General features: G+C 42.2%; 1 protein-coding gene across 3 annotated transcripts in view; it reads right to left on the minus strand.

The window, feature by feature from the left end:
- LOC310708276 (glypican-5-like) overlaps window positions 1–26,878 on the minus strand; it is a 410,849-nt gene that overhangs the window by 95,131 nt on the left and 288,840 nt on the right. For all 3 annotated transcript variants that reach the window (XM_083506454.1, XM_083506453.1, XM_083506452.1), the window contains one exon: window positions 22,814–22,964. In XM_083506454.1, coding sequence (XP_083362580.1) covers window positions 22,814–22,964 — 151 coding nt within the window. The remainder of the gene's footprint in view (window positions 1–22,813; window positions 22,965–26,878) is intronic.

Here is a 26,878-nt window from a genome sequence, read left to right on the forward strand (position 1 = left end):
TAGTAGCCCAGAAATATGAAAGAGCACATGTTATGCTTGCAAAACATTTCCAGCTCGTTCCCATTTGAAAGAAGCTCAGTTAACAAAGGTAGGGACTGAGCAGGTTCTCACTGGCATATTGGAAAGGCTCTGTCATTCTAAGTAGGCAAAACTGGGCTAGAGAGGTCAGTAGTCTGACTCAATATATGGGAACCCAGAGCCCATTTGGCATTCTGAAGTCTCTGAGAGAGTAAACATTTCCCAATCTTTCCCCTTAAAATAGTGCTAAAAAATGGATCAAACCTATCCTGTTTGCAGGTGATGCAGTAAAGCACCAATGGGTGTCAACAGTATTTGATAAAGACATGAAAGAAACATTTATGATGTCGAGGCTGCGTTCACACCTTTGCCTCTCCCAGATGTATACTCAAAGTTAGTACATCACAATAATCTCGCTGGTCCTATTCAGGCACCATGTCTGAATATGGAATATAAACATTTGTAGGGGCTGCCAGGAAGAGATCTCAGACATGCCAATATCCCTTCATGTGCTAGCCAAAGGGAGAATGGGCAATTCAAAGGCCACAAAATGCTTCTAATGAGTACTTTATAAAAAGTATAAAAATGCAGAGAAAACCCTGAAGCTGGTTAAGTTTCCCTGTAAGTCAAGGTGAACCAGTGCATTATTGTTCCTTTGGAAAGCTGCCCAGTTTTCCTAAAATGCAACATGGAGCCAGGAAAATGCATTGCTTTAGAAAGTAACTTCAGATACGATAAAACTTGGCACTCAGAAATGGGTATGCTGAACATAAAAGTGTCATGCAGCTGAGTTCATAGTATGTTAATAGTCACTGGGTCAGCAAGGGTATTTAAATAATGAGAACGGACTGTAAAGGGCACATATAAGACCTCTCCCCACAATCCATTCACTACATAAGAAATCTATATTTGCTTCTTTTTTGTTGTGCATCGTTGTCCATTTGCCCCTTGAGATTGCACTTCAAGATTGGATTGATGAAGAAAATTGTGTTCTGGGGTGATCACATTTTCTCAGCAAAGTATAATATGTTGTATCTTGGGAAACTGACACACACTAGGGGTTGTAAGAGTGACCTGGCTCTGGAGGGTTCAATGTATGTGTGAAGCAATTAGTATCTGTGCAACATTTATTTAAGAAACTTTTTGTTTTTTCAGATGGAGTGCGCATGGTCCTTGCTGTACAACTTCAGTAAACTTCACTGAGCAAAGGCAGAAATACCACACCATTTCATGGTCCTTTTGTTTAGCAGGATCTAGGAACACAAGAAAGTGCCTTAAGACAGGCCAATTGGTCAGTCTAGCTCAGTATTCTCTACAGTGGGTGGTAATGGCTCTCTGGAATGGAGTTTCTCTCAGCTCTACCGAGAGATGCTAGAGCAGGCATAGGCAAACTTGGCCCTCCAGATGTTTTGGGACTACAACTCCCATCATCCCTAGCTAACAGGACCAGTGGTCAGGGATGATGGGAATTGTAGTCTCAAAACATCCGGAGGGCCAAGTTTGCCTATGCCTTTGCTAGAGATTGAGGCTGGGACCTTCTGTATGCAAAGCAGATGCTCTTCCACTGTGCAAGAGACCTACTTGTGTGAGTAGTGCAATATATAACCTGGGAATTTGTATCTGGCAGCAGCAATTTCCTTGATTTATTCGGCACAGTTTGGTGGTCCCCTTATGAAAACTGTATTGTCTACACTGCCTGGGATTTCTCCCAGCCCTGAACCTTGAACCTCCTGCATGCAGAACATACTTTCCACTTCTGATCTATGACTCTTCCCCACATGTTCATGTGTTTTCTAGTTCTTTGGAAGGGGTTGACTTGTCTTGTCCTGTCCGTCTAGCAAGCTTAAGAGAATGTGATAAACAGAACTTTATATTCTCCCTGCTTGCCTTATGTACAGATGAGATACTATGTTATTGTCACTGGAAAATGTGAGTGACTCTACAGAGAGGCCCTAAGTTCTATTCAACCGAGAGAGCTGCCATTTTTTTGCAGCAGCAGATGTTCTGTTCTTTATTATGCTGCTATTTCGCTATCTTGCTGCCATATAAAGGAGGAAGAAAAACAGGCTCTACTTAGGGACATCTATTGTTACAACATATATGCTGCAGCAAAGGCCATTAAAAAGAGATTTGCCCCCCTAATTGAATGGGGAGGGGGGGTTACAACAGGAAGGCCATAACAAAACCTTAAACAAGGGGTTGTCTTTGCTCTTCCTGTTTTCTGCTTGTGATAAACTGAAAAACAAATTGGGCATTTGCTGTACAAGAGGTTGCAGTGGAGTAGTGGGGACCCCGGTAGCCAAGCTAGAGATTAAATTGAGTGAAAAGGAAGGAGGAGCTCCAATTAACAGTGGGTGGAAGTCCTCATTTCTTAAAGTGGCACCATGGATGATTGGAGTCATAGAGGTTTCAAGTTCCTATTATTAATCTTCCCCATAGTTAATGGAAGTGCTCTAGTGCTAAATTCATGCACCAAAGGTTTTCTAGTTTGGGTCTTATTATGGACAGACATCTGTCTGATTGGTATAGATCAGCACACTATACACCTGACTAATTTCACTCTCATCCATTAAATATTTGCAACAATTGGGTATTTCCATATCCCTTCCCCACACTTTTGGGAGGCCATTTCACTCCACTTCCATTCATCTTCATTAACTTAAATTACTACAATAAAAGGAAAGTTATGGGAAAATCTCATTTGTACTAGACAGATTAAACTTGCATCAATTTAAATTTGCTGCAATAATCAGTTCCTTATGATGGTGCTGTACTCTGGGGCCTTCGGCAGGTTTAGGAATATTGTGAGTTGGGTCAGGAGAAAATGGTGGAGTTGGAAGGAAGTGCTGCTGACTAGACAATTTGGTATGTTGCTGATCCAAGTTTGAAATAATCAAAAAGATGGAAACTCTTGAAGAGATGAAGAGGACAGCAAGAAGAGGACATCTCAGATATATTGATGACACCTGACATTTGGAAGGTAGAGCAGGAGGGTGTAAATATAGAGTTGTCTGTGGTGAAATATATTCTTTATTATTCATTTTGATCCCTAGCTTGTCCTGCCCCATCTCAACCCTGCTTTAAAGGGAAAAAATGGGCATTAGGCTGCTGTCAGCAAGAACTCAGCCCCACAGAAGCTCTTGAAGCTAGATCTTAAGAGTGTCAGGTAGGGTTTCTGCTTTGTATGCTGGTATCACCTAATGTCAATCAAAGGAGTTAAAGTACAATGAAACCAGCCAAACTATCAAGTGACAATCCTTGACAACAATAGTCATGTGGTACTCCATGACACCTGTGTAGACTTGCTCACACCTGTGTAGCATAAGAGAGTTCTGTTGCTCCTGTGAGAGAATACTATCACTTTGGACTCCAACTTGACAGGACAAGAGAGAGCACATCATTTACACTGCATAGATTGACAGCACAGATTGATTCAGATGTTATGGAAAAGTAGAGCTGTGTGTCATCAGCATACTGATGGCACCATGCTCCAAAACTCCTAATGATCACTCCCAGTGGCTTCATATAGGTGTTAAATAGCATTGGAGACAAAGTTGTCCCCTGTGTAACCCCATAGGGCAGTTGCTAGGGTGTCGAAGAGCACTCCCCTAATGCTACTTTCTTGACTTGACCATGCTGTTACACCATCAACTTTACTATTTGATCCCTGACTGGCTGAGATCATACAACTCATGCAGCCAAGCTGGTGCCAACTGTACTGTTTTGCTTTCCTTTGGACTACACCAGCAAGGCCAACAGGGGGGTCTTGTTGTCTGGGCAGTCCAGGACTTCCATATAAACTGCACCCAGGCTTGTGTCCCAGAGAGATCACTGCGGTGCTGCTAAAACAGCAAAACCAACACAGGAGCTAGCAGTTATAAGAGCAACCTGTTTGGCATAAAGTACAAGTGTCATGGTTGCCTTTGTTGGTGGCAGAGATCATTGTGTCTTCCTGGTGCCCCCAGTCAATAAGCTGCTGACCCACCACTGTGTGTCTGCTTCAATGGGTGCTTGGAACTCAGAGTATCACTCGACAAGCAGACTGAACCACTGTACCAGGCAACAAAGAAAACAAACAAATCTCCTTGTGCCTAGCAAGCTAGAATGTCAGAACCATGTCTGCTGGCTGTGAAGGTCAACAACTCATGGAAGACAGCTATCACAGAAAATATGTCTTTTTCGTATTGGTCTCTACAACCAAAGCAGTTGCCCTAACTCTCCAATGGTTCAAGTTTACAGCCAATGGCACACTCTTCCATTGTTTCTCGAGACAGACAGATGCCAGCAACAAAATACAATGAAAAATAAGTACAGAAAACAACACTTGAATATTTGGACTGGGGCTACAAATTGCAACAGAAATGCTGCAAATTATTATGGGAAACCAGTTTATATAGAACACCTTAAGTATTAACAATGCACTTTCCATAATGACAGTAGCCTGAATGGCTTTTGCAAAGTTACTATTCTTCATAGTATCTAAATTCACAGGTATAAAGAGTATGTTGAAACCCAGGCTGAGCCCCCTGAAAGAAGGCTTTAAATTAACAAATGTCCAATTTCATAATAGCAATAACATCCAGGAAACCTACTAGTGTATTAAAACAGAAGGTCTTATTGACTAACATAGAATCGATACTACATTATGAAATGGCAGATGTTAATGTTATAGCTTTGTGTAAATATATGTACTTTTATTAATTTTACAAAAGAAACACTATTGCTTGTTTGAATATATCTGTTCTGATTCGTAACTGTATCTCTTCAAATGTTCTAATGCACACAGGCAAACAAAAAGTTCAATAAAATGTATTTTGCTACAATTTTGCTAGTTTCTACTGCTTTAATTGACATGTGTTTACATTTCTGATAAAAATGGAAATATGCAAAAGTATTTATGTTGTAATCCTAAACACACTCTTATGGCAAAAAGCATCTGCGGCAATCAAGGGGGCATACTTCTAAATAAATGTGTTTAGAGCTGAGATGTCAAACCATATGCAGAAGAACTGTAATGTGCCTTTCCTAAAAGGTGCCTGCAGAACTTCAGGCTAATGAATCAATCTTTAATAATATTAATGTCAAAATCTAATTTTAGAAGCAAGGTGGGAGTGCCTCTCTGGCTCATCCATTAGTATTTTTCCTTGCTGAATATTACTTAAGAACCTAGCAGTCACACAGCTGATGTGGGGTATTTAACAGCATTAGCACTGCCAAATTTCTCTAATTTCTTTTCAGTATAAATCTCCTTAAGTGTCTACATCTTAACACTTCAGAAGACTAAAGACCTTGCATCCTGAGACTTTAATGGAAAACATTAACAGGCAGCGGGATATCTTCTGTTGTTACTGCACCTTGTACATCAACCTCAAGAGTAATTATATTATTATTTATTAAATTTGTATATTGCCCTTCATCTGAAGATCACAGGGCAGTTTACAACATAAAAATTAAAAATGAGAACTCGAAAAACGTAACAAAAAACAAACATACCAATAATCCACAAACACATTTAAAAGTCAATAGATCATTTAATAAGCCAAAGGTATGGTTATATAGAAACATTTTTACTTAGCACCTAAAGATATGTAATGAAGGTACCAGGCAAGCCTCCCAAGGGAGCGCATTCCACAAATAGGGAGCCACCACAGAAAAGGCCTGTTCTCATGTCACTGCCCTCCAGACTTCTCATGGAGGGGGCACATGAAGAAGGGCCTTAGATGAATGATTGCAGGGTCTGGGTCTGTTCATATGGAGAGAGGCAGTCCTTGAGGTATTGTGGTCCTGAGGCTTTATAGGTCAAAACCAGCACTTTGAATTGGGCTCAGTTGTTTGGCAACCAGTGCAGTCAGGCCAGGATCAGAGTTATATGCTCAAACCATCTTGCCCCACTGAACAAGCTGGCCCCTAAGTGCCTCAGTCTTATCTGGAGTGAGCTTTGGTTTGTTGGCTCTCATCCAGACCATTACTGAGGCAAGACAATGTCTCATCCACTGCCACACCTGCAGATATAATGGAGAATTAGAGCTGTGTGTCATCAGCATATTGCCGACAACTTACTTCAAAACTCCAGATGACCTCACTCAGCGGTTTCATGTAGATGTTAAACTACATAGGGGATAAAACTCAACCCTGATGAAACCCACATTGAAGGCTCCACAGGGCCAAAAATATTACTCTCTGGAAATGACCATCCAAGTAGGACTGGAACTACTGCAAAGGGGTGCAACCCCCCCCAACTTGGACTGCCAGAAGGATACAATGGTTGATGATATTGAATGCTGCTGAGAGGCTGAGGAAAAAATTATCAGGGACACATTCCCCCCGTTTCTCTCCTGACAGAGGTCATCATACAGGGCAAACAAAGCAGTTTCTATGCCAAAACTGGGCCTAGAATATTTTATATCAGACAAGTTTCTATTAACTAATGTTTAGATTACCCAACCACATTGGCAGTAGCCAATTCCATGGGTTTTCCCATAGAACAGTCACCTCTTCTGTTCCTGAGGTGCTGGAACTCTGCAGATTCCCTGAAACTTCATGATTCCTTTAGCTTCCCTCAGGTGACTGTGAAATTAGTGTACCCTTGGTGTAAGCACAACACAGAGAGCAACTCTTGGCATATTACTACTACTGCTACTATTTATTAGATTTCTCACTCACCCTTCACTATGAGGCCCCAGGTAGGACACAACAAATAAAAAATACAATATTTTAAAAAAATATTGAAACATATCTCAGATGTCGAAGACCAGGCTATAGAGATGCATCTTCGGCATCTGATGATAACAGTCTTTCATTTATTGGGGGCTTAAGTTATTTAAGGTTTTAAACACTAATGTGAATTAGGCTCAGAGATCTCACAGGGTTGTTGTGAAGAGAAATGGCATATCGCTCGACCACAGCCATAAGACATGTTACAAATAGCAGCAGAACCACCCATAAGGAAATATAGTAGTCTTTTAAGCTAGCTTCTTTTACCAGCACTGTGTGGGGAATTTTTAATTTTATGATTTGCTATTTAACAAGATGCAGAGAGTTTGCACATGGTTAGCCAATAGTTTAGTACTTTACATAAATGCTTTACAAATGGTGACAGTAATTACAATTCCAGCAAATGGTTATTATCTGTCTCTTTGAAATTTTCCAGACTAAATAGAAATTTCATGCATACTGAGTACATCTGCACTAGTTCAATTCTCTCTTTCCTCCCCCCTCTCAAAAATGCTTTATAAGGTAAGAATAATATTAATTTCAAATTACTATTCAAATATTATATGCACCCATTCATCACAAGTTGCATTTTAAAGGAAGTGAGGTTGCACTGTAAGCACATTCAGTGTTTGCATAATCCCTTGGAGAAATTTATCCCACCAATTTGTTATTTGCATATTTCTTACAAACCTTCATTTGATGTAATCTGTGCATTGATTCCCCCCCCCCCCGAAACATGTCTATGTATTCATTTGCACACATTTTAATGTTTATCTTTGCCAATAAGCACTTTTTATCGCTTGCAATATTTTTCTTTACACATTTTGCAAAATAAGTCTTGCTACCGAGCTGCAGTTTATAAAAGTAAGTCGCCACGAGTACAAAGTACTACACAAGTTTTTACTGAAAAACAAAAAATAAAAATGGCATGGCAAGTTTGCTAACCCACTTTAAAGGAATGATGGGGCTGTGAAGCTCAGATGACTGCATTCTGTGTACTAAAACACACCGACTCTTTCACTCCTATGTGAGCTGAGATGACTCATCTTTAGCATCCAATGTGGCATCTCCCACTAGACCCGTCTCAGCCATGCATCAAGTGCAGGACTGAAAAACAGGCATGTCTCCATTCGAGGGGGCTGCCAGGAGAGAAAATGTTGTAGTGGGGGATGCTAAGTTGTCACCATTGTGGAAGTAAGATTCAACTGCCAAATCCAGTTAGCTTTTATGCATGGAATGTGTCAGGTGTCACCTGTCCCTTTGCCCTAGGTAGCAAAATGTCTTGGGCCATGTAAGAATGGCAGGGGACAGGAAAAATCTGGGCTCCCAGATTTTTGGGTAGTTTTCTTAGCTTTGACCTTGAGAGAATGAAGCAGACATCCCACAGGTCCCTGGCTGCAAGTCCCCGATTCTCATTTCCCTGCCTTGTTGTGTTGTACCTTGCCTGAACTCCCTGCGATAATGACCTTGGGCTGTTGCCTTTGTCTCAGGGTCACATTTGGATCTAGACCAATTCTGTTTCTTGACCTTGGTTTGTTTGGACTGTGCTGCATCTGCCACCCTGCCCTCATCAGAGAGTATTTTTTGTGAAGGCTCACATTCTCCTGTAACTGGGATACAAGCCCCGGAGGGCTTCTCCTGGAGCATGGGCAGGAAAACTAAAAGTCTCAGCCCTTTTGCTGGGTTCTGGTTACAGATAAATTGTAGGTTCTGCCAAGGAAGTAGTGGTGTCTAGGCCAGGCGTAAAATGCCTTTGTTAGTAGGAAGGGATTTATAGATCAATGACATTTTATTTGAGAGGTGTGGGCTACTTGATTGTTTTTCCTCTTATCTGCAAGGCTGTTGTAAAAAGACACAGGCTTTGGGGTAGATTATATGAGTTTTCTATCCTCACATTCATTATTATTTTTTTTATGATGTGCAATAAAAATATTCTAGCTGTTTCTGGCAACCAACCAAAACGTCGTAACAGTATAGTTTCCTGATTGTGTGCTTTTTCTGTGGCTAACAGCTCATCTTTAAACTATGCTGCAAACTCAATTTGTTTATCGTGCATGCCATAAAGAAACAGCATAAAATGCGATACAAGTTTTTAAAGAGACCAAGGGTGGGGTCCACAAAAAACCGTGCAGGCAGGTATCTGAAACTCTGCAAAATCCAGGCATCTTGAGTTTCTGTGCAACAACTACTACCGCTACGAGCCCAGAGAGCAGCTGGAGTTAGGTGCCTTTTGTGGGAGCCACAGATATGCAGCTCATTGCTGGCATGTAGACTAGAATAACAGAACTCTGGAGTTGGAGGGGACCCAAGGGTCATCTAGTCTAACCCCCTGCAGTGCAGGAATCTCAAGTAAAGCATCCATAACAGATGGTCATCCAACCTCTGCTTAAAAAAACTCCATCACTTCCTGAGGGAGGTGCACTTACTAGGGATGTTCCCAAAATTTTTATCATCATTAGAATGGAATGCAGGGAAAAGCAAACACATGTTAATGTTGGGATACTGCCAGGGAGACAAAGTCCATCATGGCCCCCAAGCCGGCTGCTGGACGATCCATCGATCTCCCGTAGATACAGTATCAGCAATTAGCGACACGAGCTTCCAGAAATAGCTTGCCACATTCCAGAGCTCATGCACACTCTATCAGCAGATAATGCACAGCAAAAGTCGCACTCAGGAGAGCATTATTTACAAGTTTTATTCAGCGTTGATCAGAACAAAAAAAAAACCATGACTGCCTGCTTCAGTGTCTCCAGACACAGAGAGAGCGAAAACAAAAGACACAACAGAAACATCCTGTGAAACAGGAAATACGCAGACTCTGACTCACAAAGCCTGCTCCCTTTTAAGGTGGAACGGAAATATCCTAACAGTTAACAATAAAGGAGTGGGATGAAGATAGGCCTAAGATCAACTAAAATGGCAGCACTGCAACAGTGGCAGAGCTAGCTGCACAGGCACCTGGAGTGGTGGGGGCAGGGCTAGGTTCCCCTGGGGGCCAGGTGAGCATCGCAGGGGTGCACCACCTGTGTTGAGCATCGCAGGGGGGCGGCACAGTGATGTCACCCCCCTCAGGGACGACACCCCGGGTGGATCACACCCACCGCACTCACCTTCCTCCGCCAGTGCATTGCAAGGAACTCAGGTATAACTGGGTTTGGTCAGACTGGAGCTGCTTTTGTTGGTGCCAAGGAAAAGAAGGGAATAGTACAGCACAACAGTTTGTGGTCAGTGTCCTAACGTTCAAAGCATCAAAGATTCTGCTCTGAGGCCACATACTTCAGATAATTTCAACAGCTGTTATCTCAAGTATAAGAACATGGGGCCAGCTCAAGACATTTTACCACCTCGAGCAAAGGACCAGATGGTGATCTCCCTACTTCATGTGATTTCTAAATGACTGGGCCAACAGTGACATCTTAGTTCAACAATGCATCCTCCATTGCACCTGAGGTCCGCAGGCTACCTTATGGAGTGTAGAGCAGATACACAGCACTGTCCTCCAACACCTTGCTGCCATTTCCTCCCCCCCCCCACCAACCATTTGCTTCCTAAGATGGCCATTTCGCCTATCTCTGACAAATAATAAAGCCAGCCTTACAGATATAAGCAGCAGATCATGCTCGTAAAACAATGAACATGGACTATTATAGGATGAGGTTCATTTCACTTGTTCACACAAGAGTAATGGCTTAAAATTACCATTCATACCAATGTTTGTTATGGTGATGCCCACTAATCGCAACGCAAAGCTGAACACCACAGAAGCGTTTGAGAAGCCTGGTACTGAAATTACTGGGATAAAACATCTTTCTGTTAAAATTAAAAGCTAAATCCCCATTGACCTCATCACAGCCAGCTTTCTCACAACGTACTATGCAAAATAGACTTAAATATTCATGTACTGAAAAACAATGTGAAAACAAAACCTTACTTGGCTGGTGAAAATAAATCCACACAATAATAGCAATTTTTGGCATGTTGATGCCATGAATCTGTAAAAAGTTAGCCTTCTGAAAAGTGATAAACAGAGCTTTACACAAAATTAGCACTTCACAGCTCATGAGCTATACATATTGCTCAATAACTGATCTGCTTTGTTTGCATGTGGGGTTGGGCAGAGTATTCCCCCCTGCCTGTGATTGGTTTAGAAATTCTGATATCACAGAAGGCATAGGCAGGTCAGGGAGATCTTTTTTTGTGAGGGTGGGGGCAACCATAGAATTCTAAGGGCCATGGAAGTATTTACTGTTGGGAAGCCATTACCTCCATGTACTTTGGGTGGGTTCTCCTGGATCCATGCAGCAAACAGTTATTATCCACAGAGAAGAAGCCCAAAGTTCTATTTTCAAGAGTGAAGATCCAGAACATGGAAAGCAAAATACAGGCTGTGGGTTTGGTTTTTTTTTGCCTTCCTGTGAATCAATTGGCTTCAATTTGGCTGCTTCCAGCTTACAAATTAAATGATTTATCAATATCTGATATAACCCTCCTTATCTGCCAACTGAGAAGAGCAATTCTGTGAAAAGGGGGTAAACTGCTCCTTTTTTTTGAGAGTGCTTAATGGTTTTTTAAGGAACTAATTGGAAGGAAATTAAGGATCAATTATTACAGTGGTGCCTCGCAAGACGAAAATAATCCGTTCCGCGAGTCTCTTCGTCTAGCGGTTTTTTCGTCTTGCGAAGCAACCCTATTAGCGGCTTAGCGGATTAGCGCTATTAGCGGTTTAGCGGCTATTAAAGGCTTAGCGGCTAAAAGGCTATTAGCGGCTTAGCGGCTTAGAAAAAGGGGGGAAAGCGAAAAAAATTGCAAGACTCGCAAGACGTTTTCGTCTTGCGAAGCAAGCCCATAGGGAAATTCATCTTGCGAAGCGCATTGAAAAACGGAAAACCCTTTCATCTAGCGGGTTTTTCGTCTTGCGAGGCATTCGTCTTGCGGGGCACCACTGTACTTGTGTATGCTTCCAAGAACATTATTGCTTACCATTCATGCCACAAAGTTATTGTATCACTGAAAACACCTGGACAAAACTTCAAATACATGCTTAAGATGGAAGACCTGCAAGAAATAATACCCTACACTGTTCAAAAGTTGAAATTTCTATTACATTTACAGTTCTCACAGTTGAAAGCATTCTATATTCATTTGTTTTTAAAGCCCAAATCTAGGGGTACACATTTAATTCTGTGTAGAAAAGCTAACCAGGTAATATTTGCTTGGTTCTTTTTTTTTAACCCCACAACCCACCCTTCCCCCATGTGCCTTGATCAAGAAAAATATGCTTCACTTTCAGGAAGCACAACATCAGGAAACGGGAATTTATTTACCTGAAATGAAAAACAGATTGTAGACTTCAGGGATATATCCATTTGGAAGATGAACAAACTGTAGAGTTGACACTGGGCACTTGGGTATAACAAAGAAAGAATTTATCTTCAGTTTTGAGATGTAATTCAATCAAAGTGTCTTCCCTGCAGGCTTTTTTATGTCCCCGCATGATTCCCACATGATTTCAGTTTTATTGGCCAACAGGAACAAACTCAGGAAACAGCAACAAAATAGTTCAGAGGACTGGGGCAAATGAACAGTGAAGACGCGCCGGTGTTACATGTCTCAAATCAATTACGATGGAATTGAATTCTGAAGGTCCAGTCAGATGAAAGCAGTTTCAGCTTTTGAGACTGGAGACTCATAGACCCACCCTAACTATGTTAATTGGGGAGTTTTGTTTACGACAAAGGCAGTGGTGTAGCGGTAAATATTGACACACAGGAACTTACCATGGCAGCCTCAGCCCCAGAGCTACATCTCGAAGGAGATTCAAAAGATGCAAGGAGCTGTGCTATTCCACTGACATATTTTCGTATCAGCTGACAATGAGAGACTTGTAAGTTGGGGTTGTGGCCAACTTAGAGTAAACCCAATGAAAGTACTTAATATTGTCTATTAACTTCAGTGGTGCAGGGAGAAGAGAACAGGTTCAATTTTCCACCCTTCGACATCTCTGATGCTCCATCAAATTGGCTAACAGAATGCTGGGGGGTTAAGACAGATGTAATTTCCCCACAGGTTTTGATTTACCTTTTAAGAATGATAGTTTTAGTTTGCCTTTTAGCTTTAAGATAAACTTGCCATGACAATGATCTTCTATGAATTTTGAACTTGACAGCCACCTAAGCAAAATTAAATCTTTCTGAATTAAAAATAACTCTGAAAAGTATGGTGGCGGCATTATTCTGAACAGTTCATTTCACTGCCGTGAAGGAATGTTGATCCAAACTGAAATGTTTCCATTTCTCAATATAGTACCAGAATTTTCATCGCAAGTTTTCATTTTCCCATGACAAACCACTGATGGCAATATTTTTCCAAGCAGAAAATAGAAGGCTTTTTGTTGCGACTTCTGCAAAATAATTCAATGGACTCAGTGATAATTGATCATGCTAAGAGGGAATTTGGCTGTTTATGGTTTGTTAGATTATTTTAATATTGAGTTTGAATTTCACATCTTTTGCTTATTGACTTCTATTAAATTTCTATGCCTCATTGGTACTGTTCCCTACTGTTCTATACAAAGCTCTATGAGAAAGTAACTTTTTTATTCTGCAAATGTATGTAGGCTGGCAGGGGGGTAGAATCCAGGACTCAGAAATGAGCAAGCATCCATTTATAAAGCTTACAAGCTACTGTTTTAAAATACTAAAATCACCTAGTGTGGTGTAGTGGTTAAGAGCGGTAGTCTCATAATCTGGGGAACCGGGTTCATGTCCCTGCTCCTCCACATGCAGCTGCTGGGTGACCTTGGGCCAGTCACACTTCTCTGAAGTCTCTCAGCCTCACTCACCTCACAGAGTGTTTGTTGTGGGGGAGGAAGGGAAAGGAGAATGTTAGCCGCTTTGAGACTCCTGAAGGGGAGTGAAAGGCGGGATATCAAATCCAAACTCTTCTTCTTCTTCTATCACTATAGTTATGTACCTAGTACTGTATACTGTATAACATTTGCTGTAGTGATGAAAATCTATCTTTAAAACATGTTGATTATTAATCCTCCCTATATTTCCTGCCTTTTTCTATCACAGAACCCAAGATGGTAAACATGTGTTTCTCAGGCAGCAACCCATCCAGGCACTGACCACAGCCAGAACTGCTTACTTTCAGCAAAATGGCAGCCTTGTGTTCAAGAGCCCGTGTTCCACATATTCATATCTGTGTGGGCAACAGCTGCCATGGGAAGCCAGAGCGGGAGATGCCACAGGACCAGCAAGGTGCCAGCAACAGTTGAAGCAACTAATACTTCTAGAGCAGGGATGGGGAATCTGTAGTCAACTGTGGATGTGTCATTCATCAGCCTCAGTCAGCACTGACAATGGTCAGGGATGATTGGAGTTGTAGTCCAGTGATAGCCAAACTCAGCCCTCCAGCTGTTTTGGGACTATAATTCCCATCATCCCTGACCACTGGTCCTGTCAGCTAGGGATGATGGGAGTTGTAGTCCCAAAACAGCTGGAGGGCCAAGTTTGGCCATCACTGTTTTAGTCCAATAACATCTGGAGACATCTGCTGGTATGCACTATTACTGCAGTGTACAAGGATCAAACCATTGTATATGAACTCAGACATCTCTCGCGTGTGTGATGTGAGGACACCTTCCTGCAAGATGGATTCTCCACCTCATGATACAAGCATAGTGACTCAGACCTGACAGAGCACTCTGAAGCCTGGGTGCTACCAAGTAATAGATATGTCTACTGGATTCATGTGGGATGCTGTGGTAGTAGCTGTTGCCACTGCTTGTGCTATAACATCTACAGCAGGGGGCAGGACTGAGAAGTTAGACTGTAAGCCAAGCCCATGCAGCTTGTCTAAGGCCTGGGGTGATAGAATCTTGTTAGAATAAGGTACAAGGTTAGGCTAAAGGCTTTCCGGGTCATGTGGCCAGCATGACTAAACCACTTCTGGCACAATAGAACACCATGACAGAAACCAGAGCTGTTTACCTTTCCGCCACTGCGATACCTATTTATCTACTTGCACTGGTGTGCTTTCGAAATGCTAGGTTGGCAGGAGCTGGGACAGAGCAACGGGAGCTCACTCCATTGCCGGGATTCGAACTGCTGACCTTCTGATCGGCAAACCCAAGTGCCTCAGTGGTTTAGACCACAGCACCACCCACACCCACTTTTTAGAATAAAGTTATAAACTCAAACAAAGAAGCAGTTTGTCCCTAGTAGGCCCCCTCCCCAACTAGCTTAGCTCTCCGCAAGGGTACCTAACTGCCCCCTCTTCTGAACGGGCCTACTGCAAGCTGTCTATGTAAAGCCCTGCCCTGTTATGCCTGTTCAGTCAAGAAACAGAGTGCATTGCGCAAGTTAGATTTTGGTATCAGCCACAATAGTGTAACATAGGTCTGGGCAAATCTGTCCATTTTGGTTTAATTCAGTTTCTCATTTCCCCAATCTCAAGTTCAATACTCCACATTTCTCCATTGTCAGAAATTTAGTGCATGATTTCTCTAAAATCCACATTTTTATTCCTCCAAATATAAAGCTATGTTGTGTACTGCTTTTGCTAATATGCACATTTTTCTTCACCCTTTCCCCCAATATAAATTTTTGTATGCATTATTTGGGTGGAGAACTACATTGCAAAATTCAGAGAAGTGTGAATTCTGAAGCATAGCTGCGTTTTAGCTCATGCATAGTTTTGTAAAGCACAAATTAGGTAGTTTCATGTTGAAAGGCTAACCAAACCAAATTTACCTCCCATCCCTAGCATGGCATCCCTTCATTAATGCTGCAATGGACTTGGTACGATACGCCGTTTTGTCATTTTATTTCTGTCATTTCCTTCCCAGCTTTCATTTGTGCGCCATCCTCAGCAGCTCTGCTAAGCCATTTGATTTCCCATAAACTGTGAAGAAAGTCAGCCCACTGTGTTGATAATGGGTCTTGATTAAGCTGTAGCTGGGACAGACAGTAATCCTTCCATGCAAGAACCTAAGGCACCAAATAAGTTGGATGTCAAGGACGTTTTAAGCTAAAGTAGGCCATTAAGCTCTTCCTGAACAGAATGAACCATTTACAGTGGTACAACACTGAAATCATTTGTAAGGATTGTAAAGATGGAATCGGAAACAAAACACCTCATGAAACACAGGATACCGGGGGAGGGGGGGGAGAGGCTGCACTTTCAGAATGATGTGAGATGTGAAGAATTCAGATGACAGGAGCAGAGAGGGAAAATATTGAGAAAATTCAGTAATATGGTAATCTGCTAGGAGGTGGGAGACCTGTGGAGATGAAGATCTAGTACCCCTGGCATGTTGCCAGCAGACGTTCTACCCTTGGAATATTGATGAAATAATCATCGCTTAAAAAATAATATCACCAGCTGTACAATTACATATTTAGATACATGGAAGCTTTAGCGCAACCTGAGAACGCGACACATGGGGCAGGAAGACTGATTAAGATGGCAATTTATACAGCACATTGGTGTTGAGCAGCAGCATAGAAATGTTAGCAGATAAGAACATAATGAGGGCTAAAAGGTTCTTGACATGTGAAAACGGCGCCTAGTGATAGCATTTATGCTCAATGAGAGAAATACATTAGTTCTGAACAGCTGTTGAGATGTGATAGAAATCAAGCAGGGAGATGTCATTAAAATATATATTAAATCATCTGCCTATCAGTGCAGAGGGGGAAATAATATATACTTATAGCAAGCTCACTCTCTGAATGTAAGTCCTTCTGGAGATGAAATAGCACCACATGTATGCACAGGAAATAAGTCAGGTGGGGGTTGCAATAATACATTTTTTAAAAACTCTAATGGCGAAGAAAACACAAAACCACAAAGTAAGGGTTAAACATACTCAATTAGCACAGACTGCTGCAGGGACAGGACAGAAAACTGGGAAAAGGCGTGAAAGGCAATATCCTGAAAAAGGGCTTGGCTTGTAGGGTTGAATCCTGTAGAGGAGCTCTTCATACTACACAGGTGCCACTTCTTTCCTTCTTGGCAATTACATGCATGCAAGGCAGCTTTTAATCCTTGTTTTTATTTATAGATAAAAACGATTCTTCTAGTCCCCACATTTCTGACTTGTAACTATGATTTAACAAGAAAGGAGAGGAGTGTGCAGAATCCCCAGAGCAAATGTCACTACACTTTTCTTTCTGACTCCCTTGAAAATCCTCAGATCTTCCAGCTTGACAAAGAACTCCAAACGAAACACAACATTTCATTTTAGCTGAAACCAATGGCTGGGTTGTAAAACGTCACTAGCGGGTCCGTTTGTCTTTTGTCTAAAGTGAAGCAGCCACACAACAGTGAAAGGAAGCAGTGGCAATTGTCCTGGTAGGTAGGATTGCAGGGGCTGCTCGCTTCCCGCTAGGCCTGGCTGGCTGACCAGACTCAACAGCAGCCGCTAGGATTACGAGACCAGGCTATATGGAAAGAGGGCCTCGTATAGGCCTCCGCCTCAAGTCTTGCAAAATGTCACGTGAGGTTTCCTGAGAGCTAGTGCCATCTTTGACACAGGTTCGGTGAAGTCCTGTGGGACTTGGGCGAAGCCACACAAAGCTTCTCTGCAGCATGTGCAGTTGCGTGTTGAGCTCCCCAAGCCACCCCAATAAAAACACACTTCATGCAGAATTTTTGTTTAAGGTTTTTTGGCATAATTTTGGCCACAACTATATTAAAATACAAAAAATGTGAGTGGTTGCTTAGGCATTGGTTGCGACCATCTGACCCCGCAAGGGGACAGACTTACATTTGCACATCCAAGATAGTCAGAAAGGGAAAACATTTTGGGGAGAAAGATGGAGCTGGGAACCATGCCCTCACCTCTCCCCAAATGCTCCCAGGGGCTCTTGCGTGGCCCTAGCCCCTTGACAGGGGTTCGGGTTCGGACAAGAGCATGGCAAGCCCCTGGATTCCTTTAATGGAATACCTTTGCAGTAGCAGCATTGGAGGGGCAGGCACAGCCAATCCATGCCCCTCCACCAACCAATTCATAAAACCAATGCCTAACTGCAACCTTACAAGTTGTGATGATTTGCTACACAGTAGCACAGATAGCCATGTTCAAATATATCAAAGGATGTCACATAGAGGAGGGAGAAAGGTTGTTTTCTGCTGCTCCAGAGAAGCGGACACGGAGCAATGGATCCAAACTACAAGAAAGAAGATTCCACCTAAACATGAGGAAGAACTTCCTGACAGTAAGAGCTGTTCGACAGTGGAATTTGCTGCCAAGGAGTGTGGTGGAGTCTCCTACTTTGGAGGTCTTTAAGCAGAGGCTTGACAACCATATGTCAGGAGTGCTCTGATGGTGTTTCCTGCTTGGCAGGGGGTTGGACTCGATGGCCCTTGTGGTCTCTTCCAACTCTATGATTCTATGATTCTATGATTCTATGACAGTAGGCAAAAACCAAATGGATCCAGCCAATCAGCCAAACGGACAAAATTCCTACCAGGTCCCTGCCCCAAAAGCAGACGACCCCATGACAGGCCAAGCAAGGTCAATGCGAACAACCCTAAATATAGGGAGGGTGGGTGGGTGATCCGATGCATGCAGCGAAAAGAGGAAGCTCAACGCTGCGCGCAGGGAATATAAAGCTAATAGGCTGTCAATCACAAAATGGCAACATCAAATTCTCCCCAATGACAAGAGAAGCCCAATCGCAATGGTGGCCAACTATCTTTACCCGCCAAGCAAAAGTGGGATGTCTTGTTAGACCCCACCGCAACACGTGCTCTCCATGAAGGAAAACACACTTAAGTAGCTGGTGGAAAAGTGATGGGACTCAGGATGGCAGAATGGAGTGACAGCAGCAGCAGTTCCGCCGCTTTACCTCAGGTGGCGAAAGGAGGCACATATCACAGAGAGCGAAAATATCCAGGAAACGGGGCCCCAGATTTGGCTCAGCAGGACTATTACCAAACATTTAAATAGCTATTTACTGCCTAGAAAGCCTGACAAATTGTGGAATACTTGAGAATGTGTTTAGCTCTGCTAGGTGGATTCGTATTGAATACGCTCATGTGGGTCTGTAGATGTAATTAAATACATTGTGCTTAAATATTTAAATGGGTTTTTTAAGAGCTAATAATAGCTTTTGCTATAAAAATGCTTATTTGCAATTATACTAAACAAAACATTGGATTATTTCTTTAAAAAACCCCAACTTTTAATGGAAGAGTTTAAGGAAAGCAGTTAATAATACATTGAAGTTTCGTGGTTTTTAGAAAAATGCTCAGTAGGTGGAGTTTGCCAGAAGCATGAACATTTGCTGACCTGTCCATTAATTTTGGAACCAGTTTGATGGTAAAACTGGATTTGTGGGCCACTGATTAAGAGGCTGTCAGTGAATCAACCTTGCTGGTCCCACTTTGACCCTGGAGATGTGAACATGAAAACAATGCCCTCGAGAATGTACCTAGTGCTTTCCATTACCACTGCATTACTGCAGCTAGCCTTAAAACATTAGGTTGCTGGGTTTCTAGGAAAATTGCTATTTCTTCCAGGTTGCACTTCTCTCCTCTCATTTCAAATGTTTATGAAGTTTCTGGTCGTGGTTCACACAAAAGATTTCTGTCACTACGGTGAATAGGAGGTCAGAGCCTCTCCTGCATGTGTGTAAAATCAAGGAAGATGAAGAATGCAGTAATAAATGGTGGCTATTCAAGACACCTGAGCTCTGGCAACTGCCCAGTCCAGCCCAACTCCATGATGACATCGGCCAGGACTGTGATAACCTGCATGGGTTGTACTTTCCATACCAAACTAATTCCATTACAGAGTGTATCTGCCTGGGTTTGCTTATTATTTTACAGTTTTGCTTGCGCGTCTTTAAGGTCTGAAAACATCTCCGGCAGCTCGCTTTCTCTCTTGCTCATCCCACCATAAAATCAGGCACAAACTGTAGACTAGCTCTGCCTGGGCGTGGCCAGTGCACCACAACTGAGAAGGGCAGGCAGCAGCATTCCCACGACTCTCCTCTTTCCACCCCAGGCTGCTCCCTGCTACGCCACTGGCAACGCCGGACTTTTTGCCCTGTATTCATCCCTTTCCTTTACAGTGGTACCTCGGGTTAAGTACTTAATTCGTTCCAGAGGTCCGTTCTTAACCTGAAACTGTTCTTAACCTGAAGCACCACTTTAGGTAATGGGGCCTCCTGCTGCTGCCACGCCGCCGGAGCCCAATTTCAGTTCTTATCCTGAAGCAAAGTTCTTAACCTGAAGCACTATTTCTGGGTTAGCGGAGTGTGTAACCTGAAACGTATGTAACCTGAAGCGTATGTAACCCGAGGTACCACTGTACTCTGAAAACCTGTCAATCCATGGTGGTGTCACCATGTAGACCAACGTGGTGGAACCAGGTGGCCAATTCCCTCTACCCAAAAAAGAGGGCAGCTAAGTAGCAGAAGCATAAAAGAGATGGTAAAAAATAAATTCCAGCTACCCAAAAGGAGGTACATCTATTGTCATTTCTTTCTATAATATGCTTGGAACATTTGCTCATTGACTACTAAATATTTTATCCACTGTAGAGAAAGCTACACAGAATCCAAACAATGAAATGAACTCATCCTCTTGATGCTTTAGCACACGCTTCTTTAAATACTGGCTATTATTTAAGGGGAAGTGTCTCCTATCACACTGAATTGCTTGGAGAAGCTTAATTGTAAGATACTCGAGGAATTATCACTTTCTGCTAACTGAACATAGCATATGCACGTACTGAATCGTTCTCCATTTCCTCTTCCCCTCAACTTCTGGGCACTATTTACCCTGTCCCCACCCCACCCCCCAAATGAGGGGAATTTTGGAAGTGGAGGGCACACCATCTTGCCAAATCAGGTGAGACTGCTTACCTTAGGGGCAGCAATGGTGACAAGTCCTCCTCTTTTTATCTTTGTAATGCTGCTGCTTGTGAGGGGGGCAGGTAACTTCTCCCCTCCCCCATCACATTCCCTTCAACTCTTAAAGTCACAGTGATTGGAGCTTTTGCACTGTGGTGCAGGTGCTTTCCTCCACTTCCAGTATCTGGAGCCATGACATTTGCTTAAAGAACCAGGAGAAGCTGGAACCAGCAGAGAGAGGAGAGGAAGCCCTCTATCACCCTCAAAGGCGCATGACTGCAAAAGCTTTTCATTCCCTGCAACTAAAATAAATGCCCCTCCAAAACGAATCCAAGCAATTTGATTCCATCCCCCACATCTTTGTAAACAATTGACCTTCCTTTCCAGTTAACCCTATTCAGATGGCCATGGCAATTTTGAGGTGGCCAATCGCGAACAAACATTCTATGTGCTAGCACTGTCACGCCAAATTCTGTATTAGATTAGGGTGGCTGCTAAGAGAGGGCAGACAGAAAGCTCAAACTGGTGCTAACAATATAAATGGAACAATTATTCTGGGTATGTCTCAAGCTGTGAAATACACACATCCACACTATGGTACCAATTTAAATAGACCAAGGTTTACGGCATTATACAAAACTGACAATGGATTGAAATTACTAGGATTCTGAAAAATCATACTACTGTAAAAGCAAAGGAGCCCTTTAATTAGATGACTCCCACTCTCTCTCTTAATTGCATCGGAATATGCAAAACAGATTTACAGCTAGCGGCCTAAACACATAACACTACTTTAGAGTTAATTACAAAATACCATTATAATTTTTTCAAGGTGGAATTGCTGCTGTTAATGCTATAAATATAAAGCATGTGCAACACTTTATATGAACTATATTTTTGGAATATATGGTTTCTACCAAATAATTTCATCACTAGTTATGAAAAAACATTTTTTCTCTTTCTCACTTCCATCTGTGGCAATATCAGGGGGAGGGAGGAATGCAGATTTCACATATTGTGTAGATGAGCCAACTATTGGACAAGATTTCAATGCTTTTCATTTTACATTACTGAGTGTCTGAGAGACAATAGAGCCTTGGTAGATTCTGGCACAGCTATAGCATTTAAATAGTCTAATAGTCAATTAAAAAATACTTAGTAGCACCTGGCTGCTGTTTAATTTGCACCGCTTTGAAGAGAAAACATGTTACTTAAAGCACTTAACAAGACTAAAATCCAGGCTGGAAAACACAGGAAGGAAAACATTGCACAGGGTTTTCTAGAATGCACATTAACGTAGAAATAATGGCTTTAAATTAGCAGTATGGCCTAAGGCGAAGAACCTATAATCACGGATGAAACATAGCTCCTATCCTATAAAGCAGCACACTGCCTTAGGCTTAGACGTTTACTCCATCAACATTATCCATAACGCATGCCCTGCCCCGCAAACAAGTCACCATTCCTTTACAGAAACACCAGAGAAGACAATGAACTGTGGATGAGCAGACAGGCAATACACCTTTAGTAAAATACCATAATCAAATGGCAAAACTTTGGTTCAAATGCTATGCTTGCTTATTTCAACTATGTTCAAGTCAAAAGAACTAGCAGTTGTTATTTTAAAATTTGTGGAGCCACGGTACTATCCAAGAAAGGCTTAAGTCACAGTGGTTGTGGTTAGGCTTCACACTGAACCATGGCTTAGTGCTCCGTGAAGGAGCCTAGCTTCCTCCTGGGCATGCGTGCTTACCATTCGTGCAGCTGAAAGAAGCAGTTTGGAAGCGTCATGCCTTCCTGCCATGCCCAAACTAGTTCCGGCACGCCCGATTCACAGCCCGTGGTTTGAAGCTGGCTTGTTTTGAATCTCACAGCTAATGTTAAGCAACAAGAGCGGGCCCACACAACACAAGAAGCTGCTAAAATGGGAAGAAAAATGTTTTTGAAGGCCACATAAGAAGATGGGACAGTAGTGGTGGCAGGAGGAGACTAGGTTCATTCCCATAGAATCAAATCATTGTTTTGCGCAGAAATGGGGAGCCTGTGGCTCTCCAGATGTTGCTGCACTACACCACCCACCCATTGGTCATGTTAGAGTCTTAGAAACATCTGGAAGGCTAAAGGTTATCTATCCAAGGGTTAGTGTAGTACCTGGATGAGATAAAAGTCAAACACAGCTTAGTGAATCTATGCAAAACTATTGGACCTACCTTTCGTGAGGCTTCTCTCACCAGATCCTTGACATCCGTCCTCATCATCACATTCTCCACTGGATCCCACCTCTTCATTCATTCCATTCCCACTGCCGCCGTCCCTGATAGCCATTCTTTCCGACTTTAAGTTTGTTTTCTCAGTCGCCCCCTAAAAAATAAAATAAAATGTTGGTTGTCGTTTTAATGATTTTCTACAGTTCGGTCTTCAAAGGAAAGGTGCTGGGGGCTTCCTTATTTCATTGGCCCATTTCCCCACTGGAAGCCACGTTCTTGCAATTTCATATCAGCCCATATCAAACAGCACAGAGTCACTGAATATTGAACGTTATTGAAGAGCTCATAAATGAGACCCTGGGCATTTGAGGTCCTGGAACGCACATCTGGCTGAGTGAAATCTCCTTCCTTCTCCAACGTCAATCTTTCACTTTACAGCATCTCTCACTTGCAGCTTCTCTGATGTTAGGTTGTGCAGGGGGCTGTCATTTTTCAACCACTTCCTTTCCCCACTTTCCTGAAGTCAGTAATTGCATTGGCTAGGAGCTGGAATATGACACAATGAATGTTCAGTGAAAACCCCCAGGGATAAAGCTAGCTATAGATGTGACTCATAAGAACAGAATAAGGACCCTACTGGATCATAACAAAAACCTATCCGGTCCAGTATCCTGGTCCCATAACAGACAACCAGATTCCTATGGGAGCGGAAGAGTGCTCTTCCTGCTTGCATTCCCCAGCAACTGGTATTCAGAAACATACCGCCTTGGATCCTGGAAGTAATACAACCATCACTACTGGTAGGCATTAGCAACCTTATTCTCCATTCTTTTAAAGCTGTTCAAGTTGCTGGCCATTACATAAAAACTAATTCTGGAGTCTAAACATACACTATATGTACTTCCTTTTGGTTCTTTTTACAGGGCACACAGCTTACTGAACCACCTTCTTAAGGTCAAAGACTTATGGAAAAACTGCCACATATGTTGATTTTTACTTGTTTCCCCCAAATAGGGATTCTGGACTCTAAAGCCTCGAGGCTCCTGAACTGCTTCAGGATGCACCACATAAACAAAAATTCTGTTTGGGAGGAGGGGTAGTAGTAGAGGCAGGCTATCAGGGTGCTGGAAGGCTACTGATGGGACCACAGTAGTCTTCTGGTTTTTTTTTGTTCTTTCATTTGCCAAGACTTCTTAAGCTGGAGGCAGAGGAAATGAAGATAGGGTTGCAAAGAAAGACTTCTGGGTATTTTCCTTGGGACAGGGTGGGGAACTAATGCTGCTCCAGACATTGTTAGACTATAGTTCCCAGACAATATAGGCCAATGTTGGTGCTGATGGGAGTTGGAGTTCAACACTGACCCTTGGAGTCCCTCTCAACTCTACAATACCATTATCCAGAGGGCCACAATACAATCAACATATTTGCAATCAGTATAACATTTTTTTTGTTATGCAAATATCAGCCAGAGAGAAGTACAGTGGTACCTCGGGTTAAGAAGTTAATTCGTTCTGGAGGTCCGTCCTTAACCTGAAACTGTTCTTAACCTGAAGCAGCATTTTAGCTAATGGGGCCTCCTGCTGCCACTGCGCTGCTGCTGCACGATTTCTGTTCTCATCCTGAAGCAAAGTTCTTAACCCGAGGTAATATTTCTGGGTTAGCGGAGTCTGTAACCTGAAGTGTATGTAACCTGAAGGGTATGTAACCCAAGGTACCACTGTATTGGGACCATGGCAGGTAGGGAGGGAGAATTTAGCTCTCCCTGTGCTATAGTTCTGACAAGCCTTTCTGAAGCTGTTGTTTGCTTTACAAGGCCTCCACTAGCGCAAGTGTGATGAAAAGCATAAATATCACTGAAAATTTTGAGGTTTTTTTTCTTTCTATCTTTAGTCTCAAAACTTCAGCTTCCCTTTGTATGATCACTTACAACAATCATCATTTTGCTTGGGCTGCTTTCATTTTGAATGGTTTGAAACGTCAGTATTGTATAGCTGTTCTAGTTACGGGGTGTACAGCAGGAATTAGAAAGGATTTTCAGTTTCCCTCATAACATTTCCTCCCCCTTTTTTCATCAGAAGAGACTGTGTAGTCACTAACTACTCCCCCTCCCACTGTTCATTTTTTTTATTATTACTTCTGAGGTGACCCACTAGCTGTTTCCCTGAAGACTGGACAATGGTGAACACTGCAAGAAATGGACAATTGCTTTCTTATGCTCACAGCATTCAAACAATGGAGGAGGTAGGTGGTAAGACTAGACGCATACTGAGTATGTTGACATATACTTACATTACACACCATTCAGTGATTCATCACAATCTTTCATGGGAGGCAACAAAGCATGCATCATCAACAAATGCTCCTTTATTTTGGAGAAACACAGGGTAATTATTCAGCCCTATTGCAAAAAGTTCACGGTGTCATACTTTTTACAGATGGGCATCAGAGACATGATTTGTGTCAACATGACAATATCCAATTGTAGTTCAATTTTATTTTTAAACAAGCAGCTTGATGTTCATCATTACTATTATTCATTATCTGAAAGCCTGATGTCATTCCGACATGGTAGAACGAGCTTGCTTTTAAAAGTCCTTTTATACATGATGAAGGATTGCTTCATTGTCTCACAGATTTCTGTTGTGTTTTGGCTGTAAGATAACTAGACACAGTCAGCTTTCTACGGCCTTCCTGTTGAATAAATGCTTATGTTTTATGGAGCCAATGTATAATTAAATACAGGCTTATATGACTGCTTGCCACTGAAAGAAGTCATATTTACTCTCTGTGAAAGGCAGAAAATCCTGTTAAGAGTTATTCAGCACTTACGACTCATTTCTGGCCATGGCAAGAGCCTGATTCTGACTATGCCCCCTACTGAATTCAATGGGACATATTTTCATGTCATTCCACATAGTCTGGCAATTTGAATGAGCTTCGCTTAGACATTTGTGTGCATCACGTAATAAATGAGCACAGCTGCTTTTCTTGTGCAATTTTTTTTACTGCGCTCTTTTCAGGAGAAGAAATCCAGTTTTGTCCCACCTCTGCAACCTGTTTTGTAGTGCTGGTATTGCATTAATTCTAATAACCATCTCATACTGTATGGAAATGCTCCCAGCCTGCCTGTTTAGTTTGAAGAGATCAACTGTACTACCACATGCAGATTTTACCTCCCAACCTGTAACTTCCTTTTGCTCTGATCACCTTCACCTGCAGAGTTCAAAATGTTTCACTTTCTCTGCTGAGATTTCTGAAAGGTTACTGGCAAAAGGGATAAGCAATTTAAGCTTTGCAAGAACAAAACCATTTGGTAAAAGGTTCCATATGCTGATTCCTCTGTTGGATCTTGATCCAACAGAGGAATCAGCATATGGAACCTTTTACCAAATGGTTTTGTTCTTGTAAGTGCAAATGAGATGCTAGGAAAGGCATCCAATGCAATTCTAGCCTGTGTGGTATCTTGAAGACAGGATACGTTTCCCTGTCTCAGGCCTTGCTGTGTATGACTGTGTGCGGAACACAACGCGTCCATCATTTAGGAGAACTCTGAGAGGGTATACCAAACAACACTGTAGGATTGGAAATGAAGAACAATGATATGGAAGAAGATCTGGGAGCTTGCCAGCATACCTTAAGGGCTAGTTTATTGTCTGTCCTTCTGAGAAAGGATACAGGAAGGTTACATCCAGAGACCACGGCTTCAGTTTCTTAACCCTACACTGTTAGAAACAGGGACCATGACAACAACCTAAGTGTGTCTCTTTTCTAGTGTAACAAGGAGACAGAAGTGAAACTTTACTGATCAAGCCAAAATTGAGTTGATATGTGGGGCTGGATAGATACACACAATCTGATATGCAGTAGATAAATATAAATCTGAACAGAATTGTATAGCTCAGGAAAAAAACTTATCTAATTTACTCTTTCCCCCCTCATATAGTGTTAGATTTATTCTAGCAAGCCAGAAGGATACCATGTAACAACATTAATGACCCTTACGGAGAAGATTCATAGTAATAAAAGTAATCCATCATCAATTCCTGAACCCAGCTCTCCACAGCCTTG

This window comes from Podarcis liolepis (genome assembly GCF_965112155.1).
Source record: "Podarcis liolepis genome assembly, chromosome: 5".
In the NCBI taxonomy this organism is placed as follows: domain Eukaryota; kingdom Metazoa; phylum Chordata; class Lepidosauria; order Squamata; family Lacertidae; genus Podarcis; species Podarcis liolepis.